At 43.0% G+C, this 22,677-nt stretch overlaps 1 protein-coding gene across 3 annotated transcripts in view; it reads left to right on the top strand.

The window, feature by feature from the left end:
* Positions 1 to 21,218, top strand: part of Nbas (NBAS subunit of NRZ tethering complex) — a 299,994-nt gene extending 278,776 nt beyond the window's left edge. For 2 of the 3 annotated variants that reach the window (XM_055625644.1, XM_055625635.1), the window contains exons 49-52: positions 144 to 286; positions 3,250 to 3,394; positions 8,547 to 8,675; positions 20,806 to 21,218. In XM_055625644.1, the coding sequence (XP_055481619.1) occupies positions 144 to 286; positions 3,250 to 3,394; positions 8,547 to 8,675; positions 20,806 to 21,081 (693 nt within the window). In that variant the 3' untranslated portion in view covers positions 21,082 to 21,218. The remainder of the gene's footprint in view (positions 1 to 143; positions 287 to 3,249; positions 3,395 to 8,546; positions 8,676 to 20,805) is intronic. The other variant, XM_055625653.1, reaches the window with a different exon arrangement.
* Positions 21,219 to 22,677: the final 1,459 nt, after the last annotated feature.

Here is a 22,677-nt window from a genome sequence, read left to right as displayed (position 1 = left end):
AGATTCTTGTTTTGGTCTGGTTTTAGCTGGTATTTAATTTTTGGTCAGTATATTTTCAAGGTTTTTTTCTCAGTTGCATTCACAGTCTTCCATGAACCAATGCAGCATTGCCACTAGTTTCAAATGCATATTGCTTCTTCCAGGTGGACATAGCCGACACTGAGAATGAAGAAAACCGCTGCTCTCTGTTCATGGAGCTCCTAGAATCTAGTCACCAGGAGGTCGAATTTCAGCACTTGATTTTACTCTTGCAAGCTTGGCCACCTATGAAAAGTGAACAACGTGTGTAAGTATTAAGATAGGCTAGCCTCCTTTGGCATCCTCTAATCTCAATGCCACTTTTGAAAATGTGATATCTTCAGCAGAGCCAATGAAGGTGTGTACACATGTGCGTGTGCATGTGTGCTTGTGCATGTTAGCTAAGCACTTGTTATATACTGCAGTGGTGAATAGACACTCTTATTTTTATTTTAGTTGTTTGAAAATTTCATACATGTGTATTGTGAAATATGATCTGTGCCCCATTTTCCCCTCAACCTCACCTCATATCCCACCAGCATGTCCCTTCCCAAAGCCATATCTTTTTTCTTCTTTTTTTTAATTAAATTTTTATTTTTATATTAATTACAGTTTATTCACTTTGTATCTCAGCTGTAGCCCCCTCTCTTATTCCCTCCCAATCCCATCCTCCCTCCCTCATCTCCCATTCCCCTCTCCAAGTCCACTGATAGGGGAGGACCTCCTCTCCTTCCATCTGACCCTAACCTATCAGGTCTCATCAGGACTGGATACATTGTCCCCCTCTGTGGCCTGGCAAGGCTGCTCCCTCCCCAAGGGGAGGTGATCAAAGAGCCAGTCACTGAGCCATATCTCTTTTTCATAACCCATGAAGTCCAGTTATTGCTGTCCCCAGTGACTATCCACTGCTACTAGCTCCTCAGTAAGCATGGGGTCTGGAGAGCATCTACCCTGCCTATGCTGAGATTTTGGCTGGCTTGATCTTGCGCAGTCCTGGTGGAAGACAGCATTTCACTGCAGTCCTTCACATTCTCTGCCTTTTACACCCTCCCCCTATCTCTTTCACGATGTTCTCTAAGCTTTGGTGGTGTTGGAGTTAACATAAATGTCCCATTTCAGGGTGTGTGCGGAGTCTCTTATTCCCAGACTTTGACTGGTTAATTATCCATTGGCTTCTGTCCACTGCAAAAGGAAACTCCTCTGGCCAAGATTGAGAGCAGCCTAGGCCAGGGGACATGTGCATACATATTTAGAAGACAGTTTGACAGGATGATCACTTAGCAATATAACAACAGTAGGTGCTACTCTGGGTTCTGTGTTGTGGGTACTGGTGATGTGACCTTGTATCTTCGGGATCTTTTATTTGCAGGGCGAACATTGTTACCCTCTAAGCTATCTCCTTAGTCCCCTATAGCTGTCATTTTGCAGTTCAAGGTACAACAACATAACTACTTTTGAATTTCTTTTTCATTCCTGGCAGTTTCACAATTGTTGTTGATTTGTTTTCTTTGTGAGTATTGGCAATGTCAACATACAGTGTTTTTCTTACAGTTGGTAACTTTCCAGTTTTCATTAAAAGGGGTCATTTTAAGGCTTTCCTTTTGTGTGTCTGGGCTGCCATTTCACTAATCTTCCTGTCTAAGGAGTCTGCTTCTGTATGAACAAGGATTAGTAGGTACAGGCACTGTGATACTGTTGACATCTATTATCAGAGATGGCTGCTAAGTGACGAACAAACAGGAGCCATGTCCACCAGGGATACACTAGACCACTATGGAATTCCTTATGGACTTTTCCTTTTAGTATTTTGAATCATGTTTTTCATGGGTAACTGAAATCACATACAAAAAGCAAAATTGTGTATTTAAAAAGGTGTGTGTGTGTGTGTGTAAAAGAAGTCATTATTTGACTTCAAAGACAATTTAACTTGTTTCTGAAATATTGGAGTGTCTTTCTATTTCTTCCTGTACCTAAACCCAAATGTTTTCTTCAGAAGAACTATAACCATGTCTAATTTATGATTTGAGCACAATAATTTTGTTCTGGTGCTTTCACAAGAAAATTTCTCACCTGATTTTTTTTTTAAACAAAGCTTACAGTGCTACCTTGAGAATTCATATGGAACAAATAGTTCCCATTTATTAAACACTCACAATATTGAGCATGCAATTTACATACATTACCAATCATCCACATAACAAACACGCAAAGGTAGCGTTATTACCTAATTATGTAGATGAAGGGATTGAGTCTCAGAAGTTAAGTAACTGCAGGCTGTGCACAGCTGACATGTAAAGGAGACAGAATTCTCACCAGGACTGGCCCCATCGTAGGCACGGGTCCTTTCCCTTCTGTTCGGCTCAGCTTGCAGCTGCCATTCTTAGTTAGGTGGGGTTCCTGCCTCATCCTTGTGTTTTTGGCCATGTGACTCACCCCTTTCCTTTGGGAGAAGTGGCTAGGCTTCCTTTGAACATATCACTGCCTGTCTTAAGCTTCTTTCCTCTGGCAAGAAGCATGAGGCCCTGTACCCCTGCTCAGCCCCGGTTTGCTCCAATCCTGATCTTTTTTGGTACTCAGCAAGCAGTTCTGAACTCTCCATATCTTGGAATGGGAAGAAGGATGCTTCCCCAAAAATGATTTATCCTGGAGCAGTTCAGGAGCAGGAAAGAACATCTGGGAGACTCTTTACCCAAGCCCCAGGCTCAGGGATTGTTAGGAGCTGCTCATACCAACTGAGAACATGTTTTGTTCATTTCCTAAGCAGATACTTTGAGAAAGGAAAAGAAGTGTGGCTTAAGTCTGTCATATGTGATAGTGATGGTGCACTGATTCACGTGCTATAGCATAAGATTTTTCTGAACTCTGTAGTTTGGGATTTGTTATTAAGTCAGAGTCTAATTATATAGCTCAGGCTGGCCTTGAACTAGTGACCCTCAGTCCCCTGTGTTCTACCATGCCTGGCAGTCACTCCTGTCTGCTCAACAGAGGCTCTTCATTGTCACTGCAAAGTGCTTCCCTGTGGTCTTCCCAAAGCTACTCAGGGCCTGCAACTGTCTGCTAAGTGCAGCTTCCTGGGTCCTAAGCTCCACTTAAAAAATTACTGGAGCAGAGAGTGAAAACCACCATAAGGACTTTATTTCCGAAAGTGGGATTTTTTTTTTCCTGTGTTTTAATTTATCACAGTTGTGAGAGCTTTAATCACCTCCAATGTTTTGAACATTTCTGTGTAAGGAGCAGCATAGCCAGCAATCCCTGGGTGAGACTGGCGACCGTGATGCTGACCAGATGTACAGCAGAGAACAAGCAGGAACTGGGGACAGAGGTGTTGAAGATCTGCCGCTCTCTCTATGGCACCAGGCAGATGCTGCCCGTGGAGGTGAGTGTATGCTGTGAGTGACTTTTCTGGGATGTCCTTTTCCTTCTTACAGCCCCCTGTTGTAGGCAGTTGTAGTCACGGTACTTGAACACTTAGATTAAGCAATTCTGCTAAAGGTCAATAATTTGTAATGGATCAAATGAAAACAAGCAGCAGTAAAAGGATGCCTGGAAAGTGTTTTCTTTTTACCAGTGCTCCAAAGCAGTATTACTTTACAAATCCCAGGGCATAGACCAGTGCAGTTCCCCCTGGAGGCCTTTGTTATGGCCAATCCAAGTTGACGTTCCAAGGGAACCTAGTGGCTTAGTTGTTACCTGTCTAAATCAGGCCAGTTGTACCCTGTAACCCAGCAACCACTCTGATCCTTGCATACTTCTGTGTGCCATTGTAAAGAAATTGGATAGCCACAGCAATTGCTCTCCGTAACATACAACGGAAACTCAAATCACTTCTATTCTGACCTTTATTTTTTATTTGACCTCATGATTTAAGTGTCATAGGAGTATTTGTAATCTATACAGCATAGAAACTTTTTTATGTTCTGTTAATTATAGTAGCCTGCAGTATGTCCATTTGAGCAACTTGTATGTCTTAAATTTAAGCATTTGGGTAATGGCATTAAACTAAATCACTGGTTTTGAGTTCTACCAGATAGGAGATAAACTTGAAACCAAAATTATAAATCTGATCCTGTAAATTCTCATTGTGATCACTCAAGAAAACAACTCTTAGTATGAATGAGCATTCAATGAATTGTTTCCCAAACTTGCGACTAAGCAAGTGTTTTTGTTGAATTTTTAAAGACTTACGTCCTTAAAGAACTCCTCCAGCCATTGGAATGACAGGTACTCTATGAACTATTTAAAGTGCCAGCACCAACGGCACAGTGGAATGTGTACCACGGCTCTCTGCTCTCAGCTACTTGTTCACATATGTCTGCTCTGCTGGATCACAGAGTGCTCTGAGGGTGTGAACCTGGTAGAAAGAGCTCATCCCTGAGACAAGATTCAACACTCCACAGAGAGTGAGGTCAACATGGTTTCTAATTTATACCAAAGTAAGTGTATGCAAATACCTTTGCCTTCATATGAACTAAAATGGCACGCTGTCCAATAAGAATCAGATGTCAGAATCAGCCTATAACTGCTCTGCTGAATTGAATGCTGCTCAGAAAGACATTTGTTAGACTCTTGTGTTACTATCTTGCAGTCTGTCTCTTCCACTGTGTCTCCAGCCCTAAGGGAGATGGGCTGAAGCTCCCTGTGGGCTACTAATTGCCATTATTCTTAGATTCATAGTTCTCATGGAGTTAGGGAGGGGACTAATAGGAGTAGTTCATTTGCAGTTCTCTGTTTAACTAGATGGGGTGAAAGGTAGCGCTGCTGCCACTGTGGCTCCAATGGCTTTAATCGGCTTAATTTCTTTCCTTAAGTTGGGCATGCGTATAAAGACTGTTTCTTGAATGTCATGATTACAGGAGATGAGTAAATGATAGGCATTATTTTTATGGTTGAGTATGCTCAATAAAAAATTTAAAGTGTTATTAGGGAGAGAACATAATTATTACAAAATAGAAATGTCTTGAATTTATTTCACCACATTTCAGAGTTGCTCAGCTTAACCTCAGATCTATAATAATTTCCTTTACCATGGTGCTAAAATTATCCACTGCTCAGTCATGCTTTCTGCCCATAGCTCGTGACATGTGTGCCCAGTTGTGATAGGGCACTAAGGTTGACCCATTTTCCCTATTTCTCATTTTCTCTTATCCCTATTTCTCATCCCCTACAAAGCTCGATAATTACAGTTTTTCTTCCCCCAGTGATTTCCATGCTTTTCTTTGTGTGATTCCAGAATGTTCCTCATTGTACCTGTTTCCTTAACAGCCATCATGGTTTTTCTCATGGAAAAATATTACCAGCAAATTAAAATCACTGCTTTTCAGAAGTTGTGTATCTCACAGTTTTGCAAGTTGTGGAGCCTGTTTCTCAGCTTGCTTATGAAGTATAAGAGGTTTTCCCAAGAGCAGAAGATATGTGGGATAAAATATAAAACAAGTTCATGCCACTCATAGATCTGCAACTCCAAGCTCCTGCTGTTTGGGACTGATCCAGCAGTCCATGACCCCACTGAGGACAAGCAGGAATCGGAGAGGCTACAGGCTGCTGTGTGGGAGCAAGTCACCCAGGAATGAGCCTGGCTAAGCCCAGGTTGGGAACCTCAAGAGTAGTCGTCCTCATCACAGCTTAGCTGCTTTTGACAATGCCTGGAGCTTCATATAGACTCCCATGACATCCAAGCTATCTCCCCTTCTGCTTGCTTTGCCCTTACCCTCTTCTCATTAAGGAGGCTAAAATATGGTCGTGAAAGGTTTTTAGAACAAACCAAGTGACATGGTGTATACTACTGCCTAGCTAGCATAGCAAGTGGGTGGTTCTGGTCAGAAGTCCTGAGTCTCTAGGTAGAGGTGATAGATGGAGGCATGTTCCGCAGCCTATAAATCAGGTCTAGGTCCAGCCTAACTTGAACAGCTTGGGAGAACAGGAGAGCACGGATATCCCCATGCCCAGCAGAGCCTTTACCTGCATCAGGACCTAGAACGAGGGAGCAGTCAGCTCCTCTGCATGTGTGAGCATTGCACACCTGCTCACACTCTCTCTCTGCAGGCTCTAAAACATCTGTTGACACTGATTCAGAGCCCCCATAGGTTTTATGAAGGCATAAAGAATGTGGGTAGACTGCTCTGACTTCCCTGGCAATATCAGGCTACAGAGACACTGCCCAACACATTGCCATGAATCACAGCACACAGGGAGAACCAACTCTCGAGGCCAAGGCTTGGGTCTGACCTCAGGGGACTTATCTATTCCCTTTCAAGGCCTCTCTCTTGTGATGTCATATTCGGACTGACTGAACTGTGAAGCTGTCAAATGCAATGGTTTTGTGGTCCTCTCTGCTGCTTGGCCTTATGGCAATTCCTTGTGTAAATCTCTTAACACTTCTCTCACAATGCAAGCATCAGACAATATTCAGCATGAAAACACCGAGTATTTGGCAAATAACCTAGCTAAGAGACTGTGATGTACCTAGGGATCACATAAACTGGCATCCTCTATCCACAGAGTCCTTGCCTGGGCCATGAGCTTTCTGTTTCTGCTTAGATATTTATCACAAGGTAGAGTCAATTGGGAAGAGGAACCTTCATTGAGAGAATGCCCCCATCAGATTGCCTGTCGCCAAGTATGTGAGGCATTTTCATTTTCTCGATTAATGGTTGATGTGAGGGTGCCACCCCTAAGCAGGTCATCCTGGGTGGTATAAGAAAGCAGGCTGAGAAAGCCACAGAGAGCAAGGCAACACTCCTCCATGGTCTCTACTTCAGTTTCCTGTCTCCAGTTTCCTGCATTGCCTTCCCTTCATGAACGACTGTATCTTTAAGATGAAATAAACTCTTTATTCCCCAAGTTGCTTTTGGTTATGGTTTAATCACAGAAATAGAAAGCAAATTAAGATGCTATCTGTTTATTGTCTCCTTAGATGGTATCTGTGTTATTTTATAAAATTTATAACTTAAAGCTATAATCAATGACATTTCTGAACATAATGAAATGCTAAAGTTTTTTATCAGTTATTGATAACTTAAACAGCAGACATAAGTACTGAGAGACTCATCTATAAATACTTTCAGTATGGTATGTACCATGTAACTTTGAATTACAAGAATTGCTCACTATTGAAGCAGAACATATAGGTGAGTACAGAAATACAGGACAGAAGTTAATGTCTGGAGGAAAGACTAGAGTAGGAATGTAGAATGGAGGCTAAGCTGTGCCAGTCAGAGGTGCCTGTCTGGCATGTGTCACTGTTTTGGGGGAGATGTGAACCAGTGTCTACCTACCCCAGACAGGGAAACAACAACAGCCCAATGTAAGCACACCACTGCATCCAGCTCATTAAGCCAAAGGATTTTATTGGGTTTGCTTAAAGGAGTGTGACTGGAGGGCTACTTACAGGAGCAGAAATGACAGCTGCATCTCTAAAGACCCTACCCCAGTGGGTGACAGTTCACAAAAACAGCGACCCTGTAGCTCACTGCTCAACCTGCAGGCACCTCACCAGTTTGAACAGTCTCATTCAGTGTGTCATCTTTATCATCTCATCTTACAGTGATGGACAGAGATGCTGGGAATGGCCTGTGTTTGAATTTTGAATGTTCTCTGCTCTGCTGTTGTGGAGTAGCACAGCAGAGCAATCAGCCCCATGCAGGGCAGTGATCCTTCATTTTTTTCCAAACAGTTTCGCTTTAATATAATGGGACTACATTCATTGTCTCCTCTTTGATGGACTGTTCAGTTCTTTGTGTCATAGCTACAGTCAGACACTAGAGGTAGCCAGCTCAGCAGGGCAAAACAGTTTGTGGGGCCTTCACTCTTTCATGCTCTTGTTGTATATCTTCTGTCTCTTTGTTGGAAAGGGTTATCTTCTGTTACTGTAAGAATTCAGAGTCCATTTCTCGTGTGACAGGTTCATCAAGTAGAATAAAAAAACTGAGGATGAAATTCAAGTATACCTTTGGAGATCCACACTTTTTCATTGTTTTGAGCCATAGATCATTTTCATGATGATGGAATATCTTAAGAATTCCATTTACCTTAATGCTAGAATTTTAACCATGGTTTAAAAACGTTGTCTTTGCTGATGTCCTTTGTCTCAGTAGATAAGAACTAGATATTACTTTGATTAATTCTTGATAACAGCTGTTATGAAGTCTCTGGTGTATGTTTAACACTGTACATTTATATTAACATTAATTCTCAATACAAACAACAAAACTGAAAAACAGGTACAGAGGCCTCCGTTGTACTAGAAGGGAACAAGGCTCTGAGAATTAGAATAAATTATAACTAGATCTGCATAATGAAGATTTCACCCTGCCACTCAACGCAATATTATACACAGATGTCTGACCACTTGGCAAGATGTCTACAGCTTACCAGGAGGGGAATGACATGGACAGCAGCTCTACACACACGTACACACACACACACACACATCAGCAGCAGCAGAGGCGTGTTAAAGGTTCATCCAGCACATGTAGCACAGGGTTGCACTGTCTCCATAAGTGGACCTCACCTCTCTCATGTGGTTTCAGGGTGTGCAGGAGCTGTGCCTGCTGCTGCTGCACCAGTCGCTCCTGCTCCCATCCCTGAAGCTTCTGCTGGAAAGTGGAGATGAGACTCTACAGGCCATGGCTCTGGAGCAAATCTCAGCTGTCACTAAGGTATGCCCAATTGAATTTGCTACTGTTCTTATTTCCAAAAATGGAATGTAGTGCTCTTATTCTCATCATCAATAACCATGATTAATTCCCAGCCACTTTATAAATAGTATCCTGTGACTGCAGTAGCCACCTCTCTTCCATCCAGGCAGTACACACTTGGTGTCATAGACATATATGGAGCGTCTCCCATGAACCAGGCGCTGTTTGGTTTCTGAGAACACAATAGTTTCCCAGAGAAACAGCATCTCAGGCTCACGAACCAGCAGCCCAGGTTCCTTGCCACTTGGGATTGATGTCTGGTAAATTTGTACCCCGCTTGAGGTTGGTGCCCGTCTGCTGGGCTATACCTGTGGCTGCTCACAGACAGAACCATTTTCCAGCAGCACTCACTGCAGGCATCTGAAGTCTGAAAATCCTCTCTTCTGGAACCTGAGCCTCAGCGGAAGTAGTGTTTGGGCTTGAAAACAGTTATGCTGAAGTCACATTTGGAGATTCCTCCTGCAAGGCTCGTTGTCTCGTGAAGACTGAGAAAAGCAGCAGTCTCTTCCCTTTTAAATATACAGTCTCCAGCTAGACATGTCAGAGTTGTGTTTTAGCAAATTCAGGTTGAATGATCCTTCCCCAAACCCCTCCATAGAGACATTCATGTTTCATGTGAATGATGTGTGCACACCTGTATACACACATATACAGATGCAAGCATGCTTCTGTATAATTTTACTATCTGTGCTAACTCCCTATTGACAAGATGTCTTCTGGGAACCAGAGAAAAGGGGAGTTCTGGAACAGAGGTCTGTGCTGGCTGCAGAAGACAGCTAAAAAGAGATGAAAAGATATCATTGACAAATCGTTTTATTAATGGCAAAAATACCACATGTTGCATAAAGTATATTTGGCAACAGCCATTGAAGATCTGTTGCCTTTTGCCAGCTGTATTCTTTAAGTACTGTAATAGTGTCTGCAGAAATTGTAGCATAACCACAGTTATCACTGGTACTCGGTCCTGGCAGGACCTTTCGGCATGCCAGACTGCAGAAATCAGGTGTCAATCTGTTAGTGTCTTCCAGTCTCCCTGCAGATGTAAATGTTTTATGGTTTTATAACTTCATAAGAGTTGAGGGTTATAGTGGAGGCTTTTTTTAGGTTTTTTTTCTCTTTAATTTATTCACTTTACATACCAGTCTCAGCCCCCTCTCTCCTCTCCTCCCAGTCTTACCCTCCTACCCTCTTCCCCTATTCACCCTGCCTCTTCTTTCCAAAGAAGGGAGCCCTCATTCCCACCCTCTATTCCCACCCTGCCACTTCATGTCACATCAGGACTAAGTGTATAGTCTTCTTCTGATGACAGACAAGACTGCCCAGCTAGGGAAAAGTGATCCAGTAGCAAGCAACTGCATCCATGTCAGTGACAGCCCCTGCTCCGGTTACTAATGAACCACATGAAAACCAGGCTGTCCTTCAGCTCCATAAGTGCAGGAAGCTGAGGAGTCCAGTCCATGCATGCACTCAGGTTGGTGGTTCATGGGCTTAGGTTGGTCTCTGTTGGTCTTCTTGTGGAGTTCGTGTCCCCTTTGGGTTCCTCTATCCTTCCCCCTACTCTCCCACAAGATTCCCCGGTCTTCATCAAATGTTTGGCTGTGGGTGTCAGGATCTGTTTCGACCCGCTGCTGGGTGGAGCCTCTCAGAGGACAGTTAGCTTGGCTCATGTCTACAAGCATAGCAGAGAATCATTAATAGTGACGGGTTGGCATTCTCCCATGTGGTAGGTCTCAAGTTAGGCCAGTCATTAGTTGGCCATTTCCACAAACTACTGCATCTTTATCCCTTGTGGTTCACAAGGGTGGATTTGCTGAAAGAAGCAGAGGTAGGAGGATCATGAGTTCAAGGGTGAATTTTTTTCTTAGCCTTTTTTTTTTTTTTTTTTTTTTCTTGTGAACTCAAGGAATAAGGAAGAAGAACAAGCTGAACAAACCAGACTGTGATTCTCCGGCACATTTTCCACCAACCTTAGTCCCTGTTTAGTCTCCATGAGTCCTTGTCTCTCTAGGGTCTCTTGGAGAAAAAGACTCTCCCTCTTCATCCTTCTGTCACACTCCTGGTTAGGACTTTATAGGTGAGCATTGTCTCTCATTATAAAAATTCTTTATCTCAATGCATGTGTCAGAACTGCAACTATAGCAGGGACTGCAAACTCCTAACTCTCCCACTGCCCCTGCAAACACAAAAGTAAAGAGAACTAAATGCTGTAGTGGACCTCCATAAGAAGGTCCTCTGAGCTTAACTCTGAACTTAAAACTGCTCTGACACTGTGGGCAGTGTGCCTAGGACCATGAGGCTAGAGCCAGCCAACTGTGTCCTTTAGCTTTAAACTAAATGCCACAGGTTTAAATGGCTCACATGTCTCACTCACTATGTAGAGATGCTCACATTTAGAAACTCGTTGAGCCTAAAGAGAGTGTTTATGTTAGGACAGCTAGCCTATGCCCATAAAAATGTACAGCACCAAAGGCTGACTATCCTCAGACATGTCACATGCTCCAAAAAATCGAATAGACTTATCACTTTGAATTTGTAAATATTTTTTTAGGTAATTTAACTCTTACATTCAGTTGTAGGACCTTAACAGTAAGGTCTTTGGTGCTTGTCACCCAGGTTTCCCAAGGTCAAATCTGGTATAGCTTCAGTAATTGTGACCAGGATTGTAAGTGCTAACATGCCTATTGACATGTGTGTGTGTGTGTGTGTGTGTGTGTGTGTGTGTGTGTGCGTGTGCGTGTGTGTGTATATACCAGTTTTCCAACTTTCCGAGTGTATAGATTTGCAGTGTTGGGGCAGGTAGATCTGCAATCTCAAACCATGGTGTCTCTATGACAAGGCTCCTCATCCTGCCCTCTGTAGCCTCAGAAGCCTTGGCAACACTTATCTGCTTTTCATCTCTGTAAATTTGTCATCTAGAGGACTGGATAATAAAAATACAATTACTATAGTCTGTCATTGCTCTCCAGCACTGGGAGAGGGTCATGTCATTCATCTCCCAGAGAAGAGCATCAGCAAGGCAACTGTTTTTAAATTATCCATGGTTGTTGAGTGAAAACTAGAAAGCCTGTGCTGTTTTTGTTTGTTTGTTTTGTTTTGTCCTTTCCTTTTGACGCTCACTATGTCCATTAGTGAGGGCTAAGGTTCATCAATAACTTTCGTTTTCCCCCTATTGGTTGTTGATAGTAGCTCCTGTTAACATTAAAAAAAAATAACATCTGGCAAAGGGATCCTCTGACAGCAATTGGTCCACACATGCACATATCTGAGAGGAGAAATGCCCGCACTTGTTTGCTGGCAGCGTGTGTTATTTCGCTGTGCATTATCAGATGCTGACAGCCTTACAGCTGCTTGCAGTTATAGGGAAACGCTTAAGTGCTGAGCAGGCTGCCGCTTACACACACACACACACACACACACACACACACACACACACACACAACCACCACCACCCCCAGCAACATGGGCTGCTTCTCCCTCTCTGCTCTTCTGGAAGGCAGCACTACCACACCCCAGGGCACTGTGCCATTATGAGCCCCCTAACCAAAGCCTGCACCCCTTGTCTTGTGCACATGGACCTTAGTCCACATGGACCTTAGTCCTGCTTAGCAGTAACTCAGAGTGAGTAGGGACCCTCTTTAATGAAAGTTCTTCACAGATCCAGCCAGTGGGCTGCTTCCATCTTAGCAATGAGGCAGTAGAACTGCCCAGTCTCTGAGCTGGAGGGAGAACCTTAAAAGTGCTCTGAAGAGCCTGTGTGGGTTGGCAAGTTTCATTAAAGGCAAGGAGCTCCCCTCTCTTTATCCCCTCTAACTCTTTTTCCCAGCTTCTTTCTCCCTAGCAGGAGTCACTTTCATGCCAGATTGCCTCCTACACCCTCAAGCTCACACGCTCTTCTTATCTTGATGTATTATGAGAGCAGACGAATTGGGTAAGGGCTTCAGGACCTGCTCTGTGTCAACAGAGCCCTTCTTTGGTATTGACCCTAACACCAAAAAATTTTGTTTTGTTTTGTTTTGTTTTTCTAACTGTATTCAAACAAATTTAGATTTGAGTAGTCCAGTGATGGAAGTAACCAAGGAAACACTTTCCTACCTGGAATTAAACAGTGTTACTCTCCCTGCTCTTCCAGCTCTTTTGGTGGAGCTGCTTTTGCTCAAAAATGTGGACTTTGATGTCAGTCTCAAAGTCATAGCACTGTTCCTTCCCACCGTCATCAGTTCTCACATGTGCAGCTATCGTGATAGAAAGTCTGCAGTAGCACCTCATAGGGCCTGGCTCCTCCTCCTGTGTCATAGAGCTGCTGGCCCACCCTTTATTTAAACCTATTTGCCTTATTTGCCTTCTGAGCAACCAGTTCTGAAAAGCCCTGATGGTTGTTGTAAGCAGACATACTGAGCATCTATGTGTTCAACCCAATGCTGTGTGAAGAATGATGACATTTGCAGGACATCTAAAAAGATGAAATATGTCAACATCCCTCTATCTTTAAATGAAGTATCTCTAGGACAGAATGATTCAGAAACAATTGTGACCCGGAGCCCAAAGTCTAGCATCCCACTGTGTTCACAGCCATAACTGGGCTGCAGCTCTTCAAAGGTCCTCTCCCTGTTTTGTTAGATCATAAGACAGATGGCTTGGTCAATGTATATGATTAGCTGTTCTTCCAGAAGTGGAATTTATGGTCTGCAAAGAAAGTAGAATCAGGACATCATGTTCAAATACAAAATATACATTATCTTGTGGATATTTTTGTTTGAAGTATATACCTGTGCTGCTCTTTTCTGCAAATTGTTGGTTAATATCTTAATAACTTATGAAGTGTTAGGTTATGTGAAAAAGAGACAAATGTCCCCCCTAAAATAGTGAATAAATGATCTTTAGAGTCACTGAGATGAAGCCTCATATACATTGTGCTACTGGAGTGTAGCTTACCTCATTACCATAATTACTCTTAGTTTGATGGAGATCCAGAAAATCAAAGGCTTTAATTCAGAGAAGGTTCACTGTTGAAAGAGGAACCAAGAAGATAACTTTTTAATAGCTGGAAGACAGAAATACTGTGTGTCTGCATCTATATGTTTCTTTCCCAAAATCTACAGAATTTATTTAGCATCAAAAACTGATCACATGAGCACACAGAGGAGAGATGCTTCTTGTTGTGTGGTAAATATGCTGAGTCTTTCCTTTTCTAGACAATTTCTTATTCCCATTTGTCTGGTATAGTAACTGCAGCTGAACTACACACCAGGTATTGTACAAGGCACATGGAAACTTGCATTGCTGTCAGGCCTCAGACAGAGCACTGTTATGATGTCAAAGTGGAGTCTAGAGAGATGTTTAGCAAAGCTGCACAGATGTTTAGCACAGACCCTCAGCTAGAGACTTGTCTCTAACCAAAGGACTGTCTCCTGCTCCCTCCACCAGACTCTCTCTCACTCTAATTCATTTGTTTAGAGGGAAATCAACCAATTCTTCTGGTTGTGGCTCAAACTTATATAAGAGTCAAACTGAGACTCAGAAAAACATACTGTTTTCTCCTTTGAGCCCTTACTGTACCAGTTAAGCAAGGGCATATGACTTTCTGAGGCTGAATGCCAAAGCTAAAGTCAATTCCTGGAGAACTTAGGCTATTGGCTGTGTCAAGATGAAACTGAGTATCTCCTTCGCTGCCACCGGCTGTCAGAAACTCATTGAAGTGGGTGATGAGTGCAAGCTTCATATGTTCTATGAGAAGCACGTGGCCACAGAAGTAGCTGCAGATGCTCTGGGTGAAGAGTGGAAGGGTTATGTGGCCCAGATCAGTGGTGGGAATAACAAACAAGGTTTTCCCATGAAGCAAGACATTTTGGCCATGGCAGGGTATGCCTGCTGTTAAAGGGGCATTCTTGTTATAGACCAAGGAGAACTGGAGAGAAGAAGCAAAAGTCTGTTTGTGGATGTATTGTAGATGCCAATGAGTGTTCTCAACTTGGTTATTGTAAAAAAAAAAAAAAAAGGAGAGAAGGATATTCCTGGACTGACAGACACTACTGTGCCTTGTTGGCTGGGACCTAAAAGAGCTAGTAGAGTACAAAAGCTCTTTAATCTCTCTAAAGGTGATGTCCACCGATATGTTGTCAGAAAGCCCTTAAACAAGGAATGTTAAGAAGCGCGGGACCAAAGCACCCAAGATTCAGTATCTTGTCACTCCCTGTGTCTCCAACACAAAGGCCAATGTATTGCTTTGAAGAAAGAGCATACTAAGTACCATGTATGGATATAACCTAGAACCTTTACTCGGACAAAGCTCGTGGTAGCTCAATAACCAATTGGTTTCCCATAGTAAGTGGAACAGGGACTATCTCTGACAGGAACTCAATGGCAGGCTCTTTGACCTCCCCACCCCCCAAGGGAGGAGCAGTCCTGTTAGGCCACAGAGGAGGACTTTGCAGCCAGCCCTGAAGATACCTGATAAAACAGGGCCAGATGAAAGGGGAGGAGGTCCTCCCCAATCCGTGGACTTAGAAAGGGGCAGGGAGAAGCTGAGGGAGGGAGGGTGGGATTGGGAGGGAATAAGGGAGCGGAATACAGCTGGGATACAGAATTAATAAAATGTAACTAATAATCATAAACAATAAAAAAAGAAAAACGAGGAGGCTTCAAAGTACACTAAACTTTTGGCAAAGGGAATGGAGGAAGCCAAAGAAAAGCACCAAGAACAGGTAGCCAAGAGACATAGGCTGTCCTCACTGAGAGCTTCTACTTCAAAGTCTGAGTCCAGTCAAAAATAAGTCTTTAAGAATAACAAATAAATGATCATAACTTGAATAAAAAAGTCAGAAAGCTACACACAAACACTTCTTCAAGAACTTAGAACTTAGCTGGGCAGTGGTAGTGCATGCCTTTAATCCCAGTTGGAAGGCAGAGGCATCAGGGATCCCTGTGAGTTCGAGACCAGCTTGGTCTACAGAGAGAGTTCCAGAACATTCAGGGTTATACAGAGAAACCCTGTCTTAGGGTGGGGGAAGAGAAAGAGCAAGCTTAGAACTTAAATTTTAAAGTAGCTGAAGAAATTATAAGACAATAACTGGTTTCCCAACAATATAACAATATAAAATCTCTATATGTCAAAATATAAGTGAACAGAATTACAAACAATAAGAAAAAATGTTCATTATAGTGAAACCAGGGTTGGCATGTAAGTCACACAAAGAACCCAAAGTTCTGGTGATGGGAAATTCAATTCTGTAAATACAGAAACCCATAATGAAGTGGCTGTGAAATACATTGCCTAACTCCTAAATTAACACATTGTTTTATTGAATATCCACTGCTGACACACCTGTACACAGCTATCACTGCTGAGACCTGACTGTTGGCCCCACCTACATGCTTCAGACATGTCACATGCATGTCCATAACAAAATATATATATATATAGGGACTCAGGCATCACCCATATGTTGCTGTAGTGTGTGAGGGTAACTGTAACAGTTCCACAGGCTGATAGCTTCAACAGCAGGACCTTCTTTGAGACCAGAAGTCTGAAGTCACAGTGATGGCCAGGTTGTTTTCTTCTCTGTGTGAGGAGGTGACTTTCTGTTGTTGTGCACTTGCCTCCCAGCTTTCCTGTGTGTCCTGAGCTTCATTCTTAAAAAGCACTAGTTGTAGTGGAGTGAAGCCCACTGCTGCCCTCATCTGACCCTTTAGCCTATATCACTTCCTGAAAGGACTGGTCTCTAAACCTAGTTACTGTCTGTAGTTGAATGGGTGCAGTGCAGTTTGGGAAGGAGAAAAAGGGACACAGCACAGTTCAGTCCATAATGACTCAATATTATCAATAAAATGACTCAATAGTATAATCAAATTTATACTATTTAAAAATTTAAGTAAAAAATAAAATATGCATAAAAAGCATTCTTTGTAGTGCTTCAATAATGTCAAGGTAAAACTGATGAAAATTTATAGTAGAAGTTAAATAATGCTGGCATCCTTTCAATAGGCTATTTGCAGCCATTAAAATGTTTAAGTATGGAAACCATAAAAACAGTCTTAGAGTTCTTAGTATTATGAGAAGACTATCAGTTCTCAGCTCCTGGAAGGGCAGTGCAGGCACAGTCGTGCTCTTGTGTATTCCAGGCGTGGAGGACCGATTACTTTTCCAAAGTGTTTCATTTTCTCTTTAATGTCCAGGATAAGAAGTGGTTAGGATACATAACATGGAGAAACAGAAACTTCCTGTGTGGCAGGCAACACCAACGTCACTAATAGCTCTAGTTAGAATCTTAGACAAAAACAAGAAAGATGAAACCTGAGGCCTAACAAGCTGACACACTGTGGCTAGAACATCCTGTGCCTGGAGTGTTGTGGGCCACACAGAGCAAAAGGAGAGTCTGGCTCCAGTGCACCGATAAAAGACATGCAGATGTGAGGAGAAGCTCTGACCTGAAGCTATGGCTGCTCATTTCCTTTCTGTACGGCACACTTCTCTTTAAAGAACAGATCAGACAAACGCAGCTGTCTTTACTCTCACTAGTATTGTGTACAAGGGCACACACAACACAGCACACTGTGGAGGTCAGAGTTCAATTTTTAGGAATCAACCAGAAATGGAACTGAGGTCATCAGGTTGGGAAACAAGTTATCCCCCTCTGGGCCATGTCATCACCACTTCTCCTCTTCTGCTTTTAAATATGGCCTCGAACTCACTATGTAGCCCAGGCTTTCATTGAGCATCTGATGTTTCTGCCTCACAAGAGCTGGAATTACAGACTTGAACTACCATGCTCAACTTTTATTTACTTTTTCATTCTGTATTGTGTTCCAGATATGCACAGAATAATTATCTCCTCAGTATTTTCTTTGCAAATCACAATTTTAAAGCCATTCTGTGCATCTACCAAGAGGCAAGCATTAAGTCACAAAAGGAAATAAAGTGAAATTGTCACTACCCTTTCCTTGCAATGCATCTTGAGATGCAAGAGCAGAATTTCCCCCAAGCCTTTCCCCACTCTCTGATCATGATCATTGTAATTCTTGACTCTTGGTGTTGACTCTGCCTTTTCCTGAAGGCATTTCAGTGAGAAAACTACACTGGAGCAGAAGGCTCCTGCTCCTTCAGCCTGCTCCTTGACAGTCTGTGGCAGCTCCTGGAAAGGCTAGGCCCCACTCACCAGAAGCAGCTGTGATGGGTGTCAGGCCTGAAGGAGCAGGGAGAGGGACCAACTTTGGCAGAGGAACCATCTCTTCCTTTCAATGGAACTGTCTGACACCCCAGCCTTGCACACTTACTCAGGACAATTCACTTGGCAGTGCCTAGACTCAACCTTTCATCTAGAAATTTTATCAAACAGTTGAAAGGGCCTACTGGCTGACCTCCTGGAGGATGAGGTAGAATGAGGCTTTACTTCAAAGAGTAAACCAGAAAAATGATATGTGAAGTAACCCAGAGGTCATGTGATTCCACATATACACGGATAACACTAGAGTGAAACACACTTATGACCTGTGTGGGTGACTCACATTCACATCCTCATTTTACAACTCTTGGAGTGCTACTACTCTATGGCCAACCATTGTGAGCATGGGGAATACATGAGAAAACATAAGATACAGAGTCTCCACCTCAAAGGGGCTGGTGTTCTGGAAGGGAACCAAGAACAAACCAGCTAATCAGAGACAAGCTGCTAACACACACCAACTGTGGAGCACCCACAAAATGTACATCTATTGTGTGAGGATGAAGTGCCATAATGGAGTCCTGTGGACATTTCTCTGAGAACATTTCTCTGGGCGTGTGCATGTGGAGGGGATGCAGGCGCTCCACAGAGTTAAGATTGATGCTTGGCAAATGCGAAAAGCAGGATTGGCCATTGGCAGGGTGGAATGAGTATGGAAACCATTCAGAGCCCAGAGGTACATGAATAGCCCTCACAGGACAGGAGAGATAGTCTCTTATAACAGTGTCCTCTCCTATATAGCATCCTCAAACAACATAAGCCCAAAGCACAGTAGAGACCAATATTTTTTTAGATCAAGGGTAAGAGTTTGGGAAGTGAAAGCCCTGGCTCATATCTGTAATACCAGCAGTCAGGAGGCTGAAATGGAAGAGTTGCTGTAAGTTCCAGTTTTAGGCCAGCCTGAGCCACATGTGAGAGACTCTACTTCAAAACAAGTATGTGAAATGAGAAGGCAGAGAAAGAGGCCTGAGGACGTGGAGGTGCCTGGATAGCAGCATCTAATGCCCTAGGGATCGGGGATCGATTCACTGACAAATCTAGGTCTTTATCACATAATTGTACAGTATATAAAGTTGTGACAAAGTTTACTGAAGACACTCATTTGGCCACTTGACCAACCAATGTTAACAGTACCAGATACTGAAATAGAAAAACCATTAAATCCTTGTACAACCCCCCCCCTTCTCCATCCCCATCAGCAGGCAAGGCAGACAGGTCACCATAATAGACCATGAAAAGGCATGTATCAGGTGTGTAGGGAACCTGGAGGAAGGAGCCATGAGCCTGGCTAGCAGAGCTTTAGTAAAGGTCACCAAGAAAGTGCTGCTGGAGCTAATGAGTATGTCTGGTTATGAACATTCCTGAAGCATAATAGATGGAGGCGGTAAGTTATCTCTTCTTCTCTGTCTTTGTGCCAGTAGACAATGCTCTCTTCAGTACCTACTCTTCATAACAAACAGGCAAGAAAAACATACTGCTTACAGTTTCGTGATATAGCTGATGTACTTAATTAATTAGTTAACCTTGACTTGCCACATCATTTTGAGGTCCATACAACCACAGTTAAAATATGCTGTGACACTTTATAGGACGTGGTGGCAGTTTCAGAGGCCCTCCAGATAGCTATCCTCAGAGATAGAGCCAAAACAGGTTCTCGACACTAGAAAAGCTCTGTGCTTGTACTGTTGCCGCTTTAGAAAGTACTGAGGTAAATTCAGATTATACCTGTGTTACTTAAAGCCAACAATTTTAAGGCAGCAGTTTTACCGGCCGTTTGAACTCTTTGTACAGTGTCAATTTAAAAAAAAAAAAATTGAAAAAAAAGAAAAAATCAAATAAAACATGAGATAACATTTTTAAGACTTTCAAATCTGAGAAGCACTTCAATTAATTTTGTTTGATTAACTTTTTAAAATGTAAAGCAACTGTTTTTTGCTTAGATATTTTAATTATTACTTTGAAACTTCAGTTCTGTGCAATATTTTCCATTACGTCCACTGACAGCACAAAGAAAAATTAAATGAATACCTTTTTAGAAGTCTTAACCTTCATGATCAATAAACAAATTCCTGCAAAAAAAAAAAAAATGCTGTGACAGCAAGTAGAACCTACCATGCAGCTGTCTCATGATTCCGGATGGAAGTAACAGTTTTTCATATGCTATTCATGTTGCTTTGATTCTTTACAAGGAGGAACAATAATCCAAAACAGAAAAAAAAAAATAAACAAATTGACAAAGCTGTGGAGAGCCACATGTAACCTTGAAAGGTGAGAGCTGCACGTCCTGTGGATTTCAGTGAGAACAGCGTCAGCCACTGTTCTGATCATGTTCTCCTGCCTACTTTCAGCAGTCGAGGAAGAAAGACTTTCTCACCCTGCAAAGATTTGTTTTCACGGGGATCTGCATTCCAGGCTGAGTTGGGGCTAAAGAACTTAGATGAAAAAACAAAATGGTAAATTTGATTGTTAGGTGCTAGGACTTTGAAGTGAAGCCTAACCTAATGCAGACTGTGGCTCTACCACTTACAACATTAAGTAAAATTTCTTATTGTGAGACTGAGACATGAAGTGCCAGTCTCTCAGGCTGAACTAGAAGGGGTTCCACAAAGTACTGCTTCTTCACCACTAAACACAAAATGGCTCAAGCAGAGATGTGGTACATTATCTCCGAATGCTGAAAGGAAGCCATGTCTGTTGTCCCATCTCTGATTTCCAAGAGTTCAGGTCCTCCTTGCACTGTGTGGGGCAGGTCGTCTTAAGCTAGACAGGTTTGAATGATATTGAAGGCCAGCAAGTGACAATGCCTTGTAGAACACGGGGAATTGGGGAGAAAGAACACAAATGCCCACTCACAGGTTTCTTATTTCTTGAAGGTGAATGACTCCAATTGTGACCAGGAGCTGCTTGCCCTTCTCGTGGATGCCAGGCTGCTGGTGAAATGTGTCTCCACACCCTTCTATCCACACATCATTGCTCACCTTGTGGCCAGCAACCAGCAAGGGCACTGGAATGCAGAAGAGCTGGCTAAACAGCTGCAGGAGGCTGGCTATGAGGCCGAAGCTGGCTCACTCCTCCTGGCCGTGCAGGGCACTCACCGGGCCTTCAGAACTTTCAGCACTGCCCTCAGTGCAGTGAGGCTATGGGTGTGAACACAACTCCCCGTGACCTGCTGCTGACAGGAGAGAGCAGCAGACCCCAGAGCCTCGTCCGAAGCAGCATTTGTAGCAAGTCATTGTTGTCGGCATTTCTAACAAGTCTGGAATAAAGGTGTATAAATGGCACCGGGTGCCCTTATATGTGCTTTCTTTCTCATACTGGGAGCTGACAGTCTATGTCATTAAGGTTGATTCTTTCTCCTTTTTAAAGATTCCTGAGTAGAACACAATTACCTGAATCTGACACTATGCTTGAAAAAATGGGAAACGGTGGCACACTGTAGGAGAGAATACGGCATACCCAAGGCTTGGCCAGCTGCTCTAGGCTGGAGAAGGAAGGAATGGGCCTTTCTTCAAGGTCCACGACAGTTTTTGTGGCCTTAGGTCAATTAGTCTACCTCCCCAAATCTTGAACCAGGTATATGAAAATCAGTGTTATATTATGTAGCGAACAAAGTTATTGAGTATTATATGAAGGTGCATGTGTGTATCTGTGTATGTCTGAGTTTGTGAAGCTGCATTGGGTATGTAGAAGAGGCTTAATCAATCCTAATTGTCCTGCCTGTTAGCTATTAGAATATACGAATGTTGCCCGTAAGATGTAGCCCTATGGTCAGTAACATCACATGGGGCTGCGAATCAATTAGCACGATCGTCAACCTAAGCATATTAAGGCTGACATACTCACCATGACCATAGAGCCACAGAAGGAACAATGCCCATGGTGAAGGATAAGGATTCTCACAAATAACACACAGGCACTTGTTCCTGCTGCCCTACCACTTGATCGAGGACACAGCCTGCGGCCCACGGCTCTGCTCTTGGCTTTCCAGAGACTCTGACTCAAACCTCACGGCCTAGTTCATGGGATGGAGAAACATCCATACCAACACCATGGCCATTGCCATCACTATATTATGGCTTACAGTTCCTCCACCCTGATACCAAGAAATAATTTGGAGTGGGAAGAGTATGGCTGATAATCAGTAGGTATAATCTACATGTGGATGGGATGACATAAGTCGTTTGTCATGGAGAAATACATTTAAATATATTTCATATCTTAAAACTGCCCCTAGCCAGTTTCTATATCCTATCAAAGTCAGCCGGCTGAACATAATTGAGTTCCTTGTAAAACTCTGCCTTGTAGCATATTGGAGACATGATTTCCACCTCCTAACCCATGTTCTTCCAGCTCGGGCACACCAGCACTTAAGGGTGTTGTCACTTCACCTTAAGGTCCTCATCCCCACTGGCGTCCCCTTGCCCTCCACCCTCTAGGAGCCGCTGTGCAGTCTAACCAGGAGCTTTAGTCCCCTTCAGAGACTCCCAACCTTTGAGTTCCTCTCCCAGCCCCCAGCAGCACTAAAAGTTGAGAAAGGCTGGCACAAGCCTCAGATACTTGAGCAGAAAGGGGTAAGCTCTATCTTGAGTCAATATTGTGCTTTATCTGAAGCCACATTTGAAGGGACTCTAGCCAGCTTGAGCAAGGCAAATGAGGCACTGACAGGCCTAGGGCTTGCCCTTCTAGTCCTTCTGCCTCATTAAACAAACAACAACAAAGCAAAACAACAGAACCCTTTACATTCC

This window comes from Psammomys obesus, unplaced genomic scaffold, assembly GCF_907164565.1.
Source record: "Psammomys obesus unplaced genomic scaffold, mPsaObe1.curated_primary_1811, whole genome shotgun sequence".
NCBI classification, from domain to species: Eukaryota; Metazoa; Chordata; class Mammalia; order Rodentia; family Muridae; genus Psammomys; species Psammomys obesus.
Note: the sequence above shows the minus strand (reverse complement) of the source record. Positions and strands in the feature narration are given on the sequence as shown.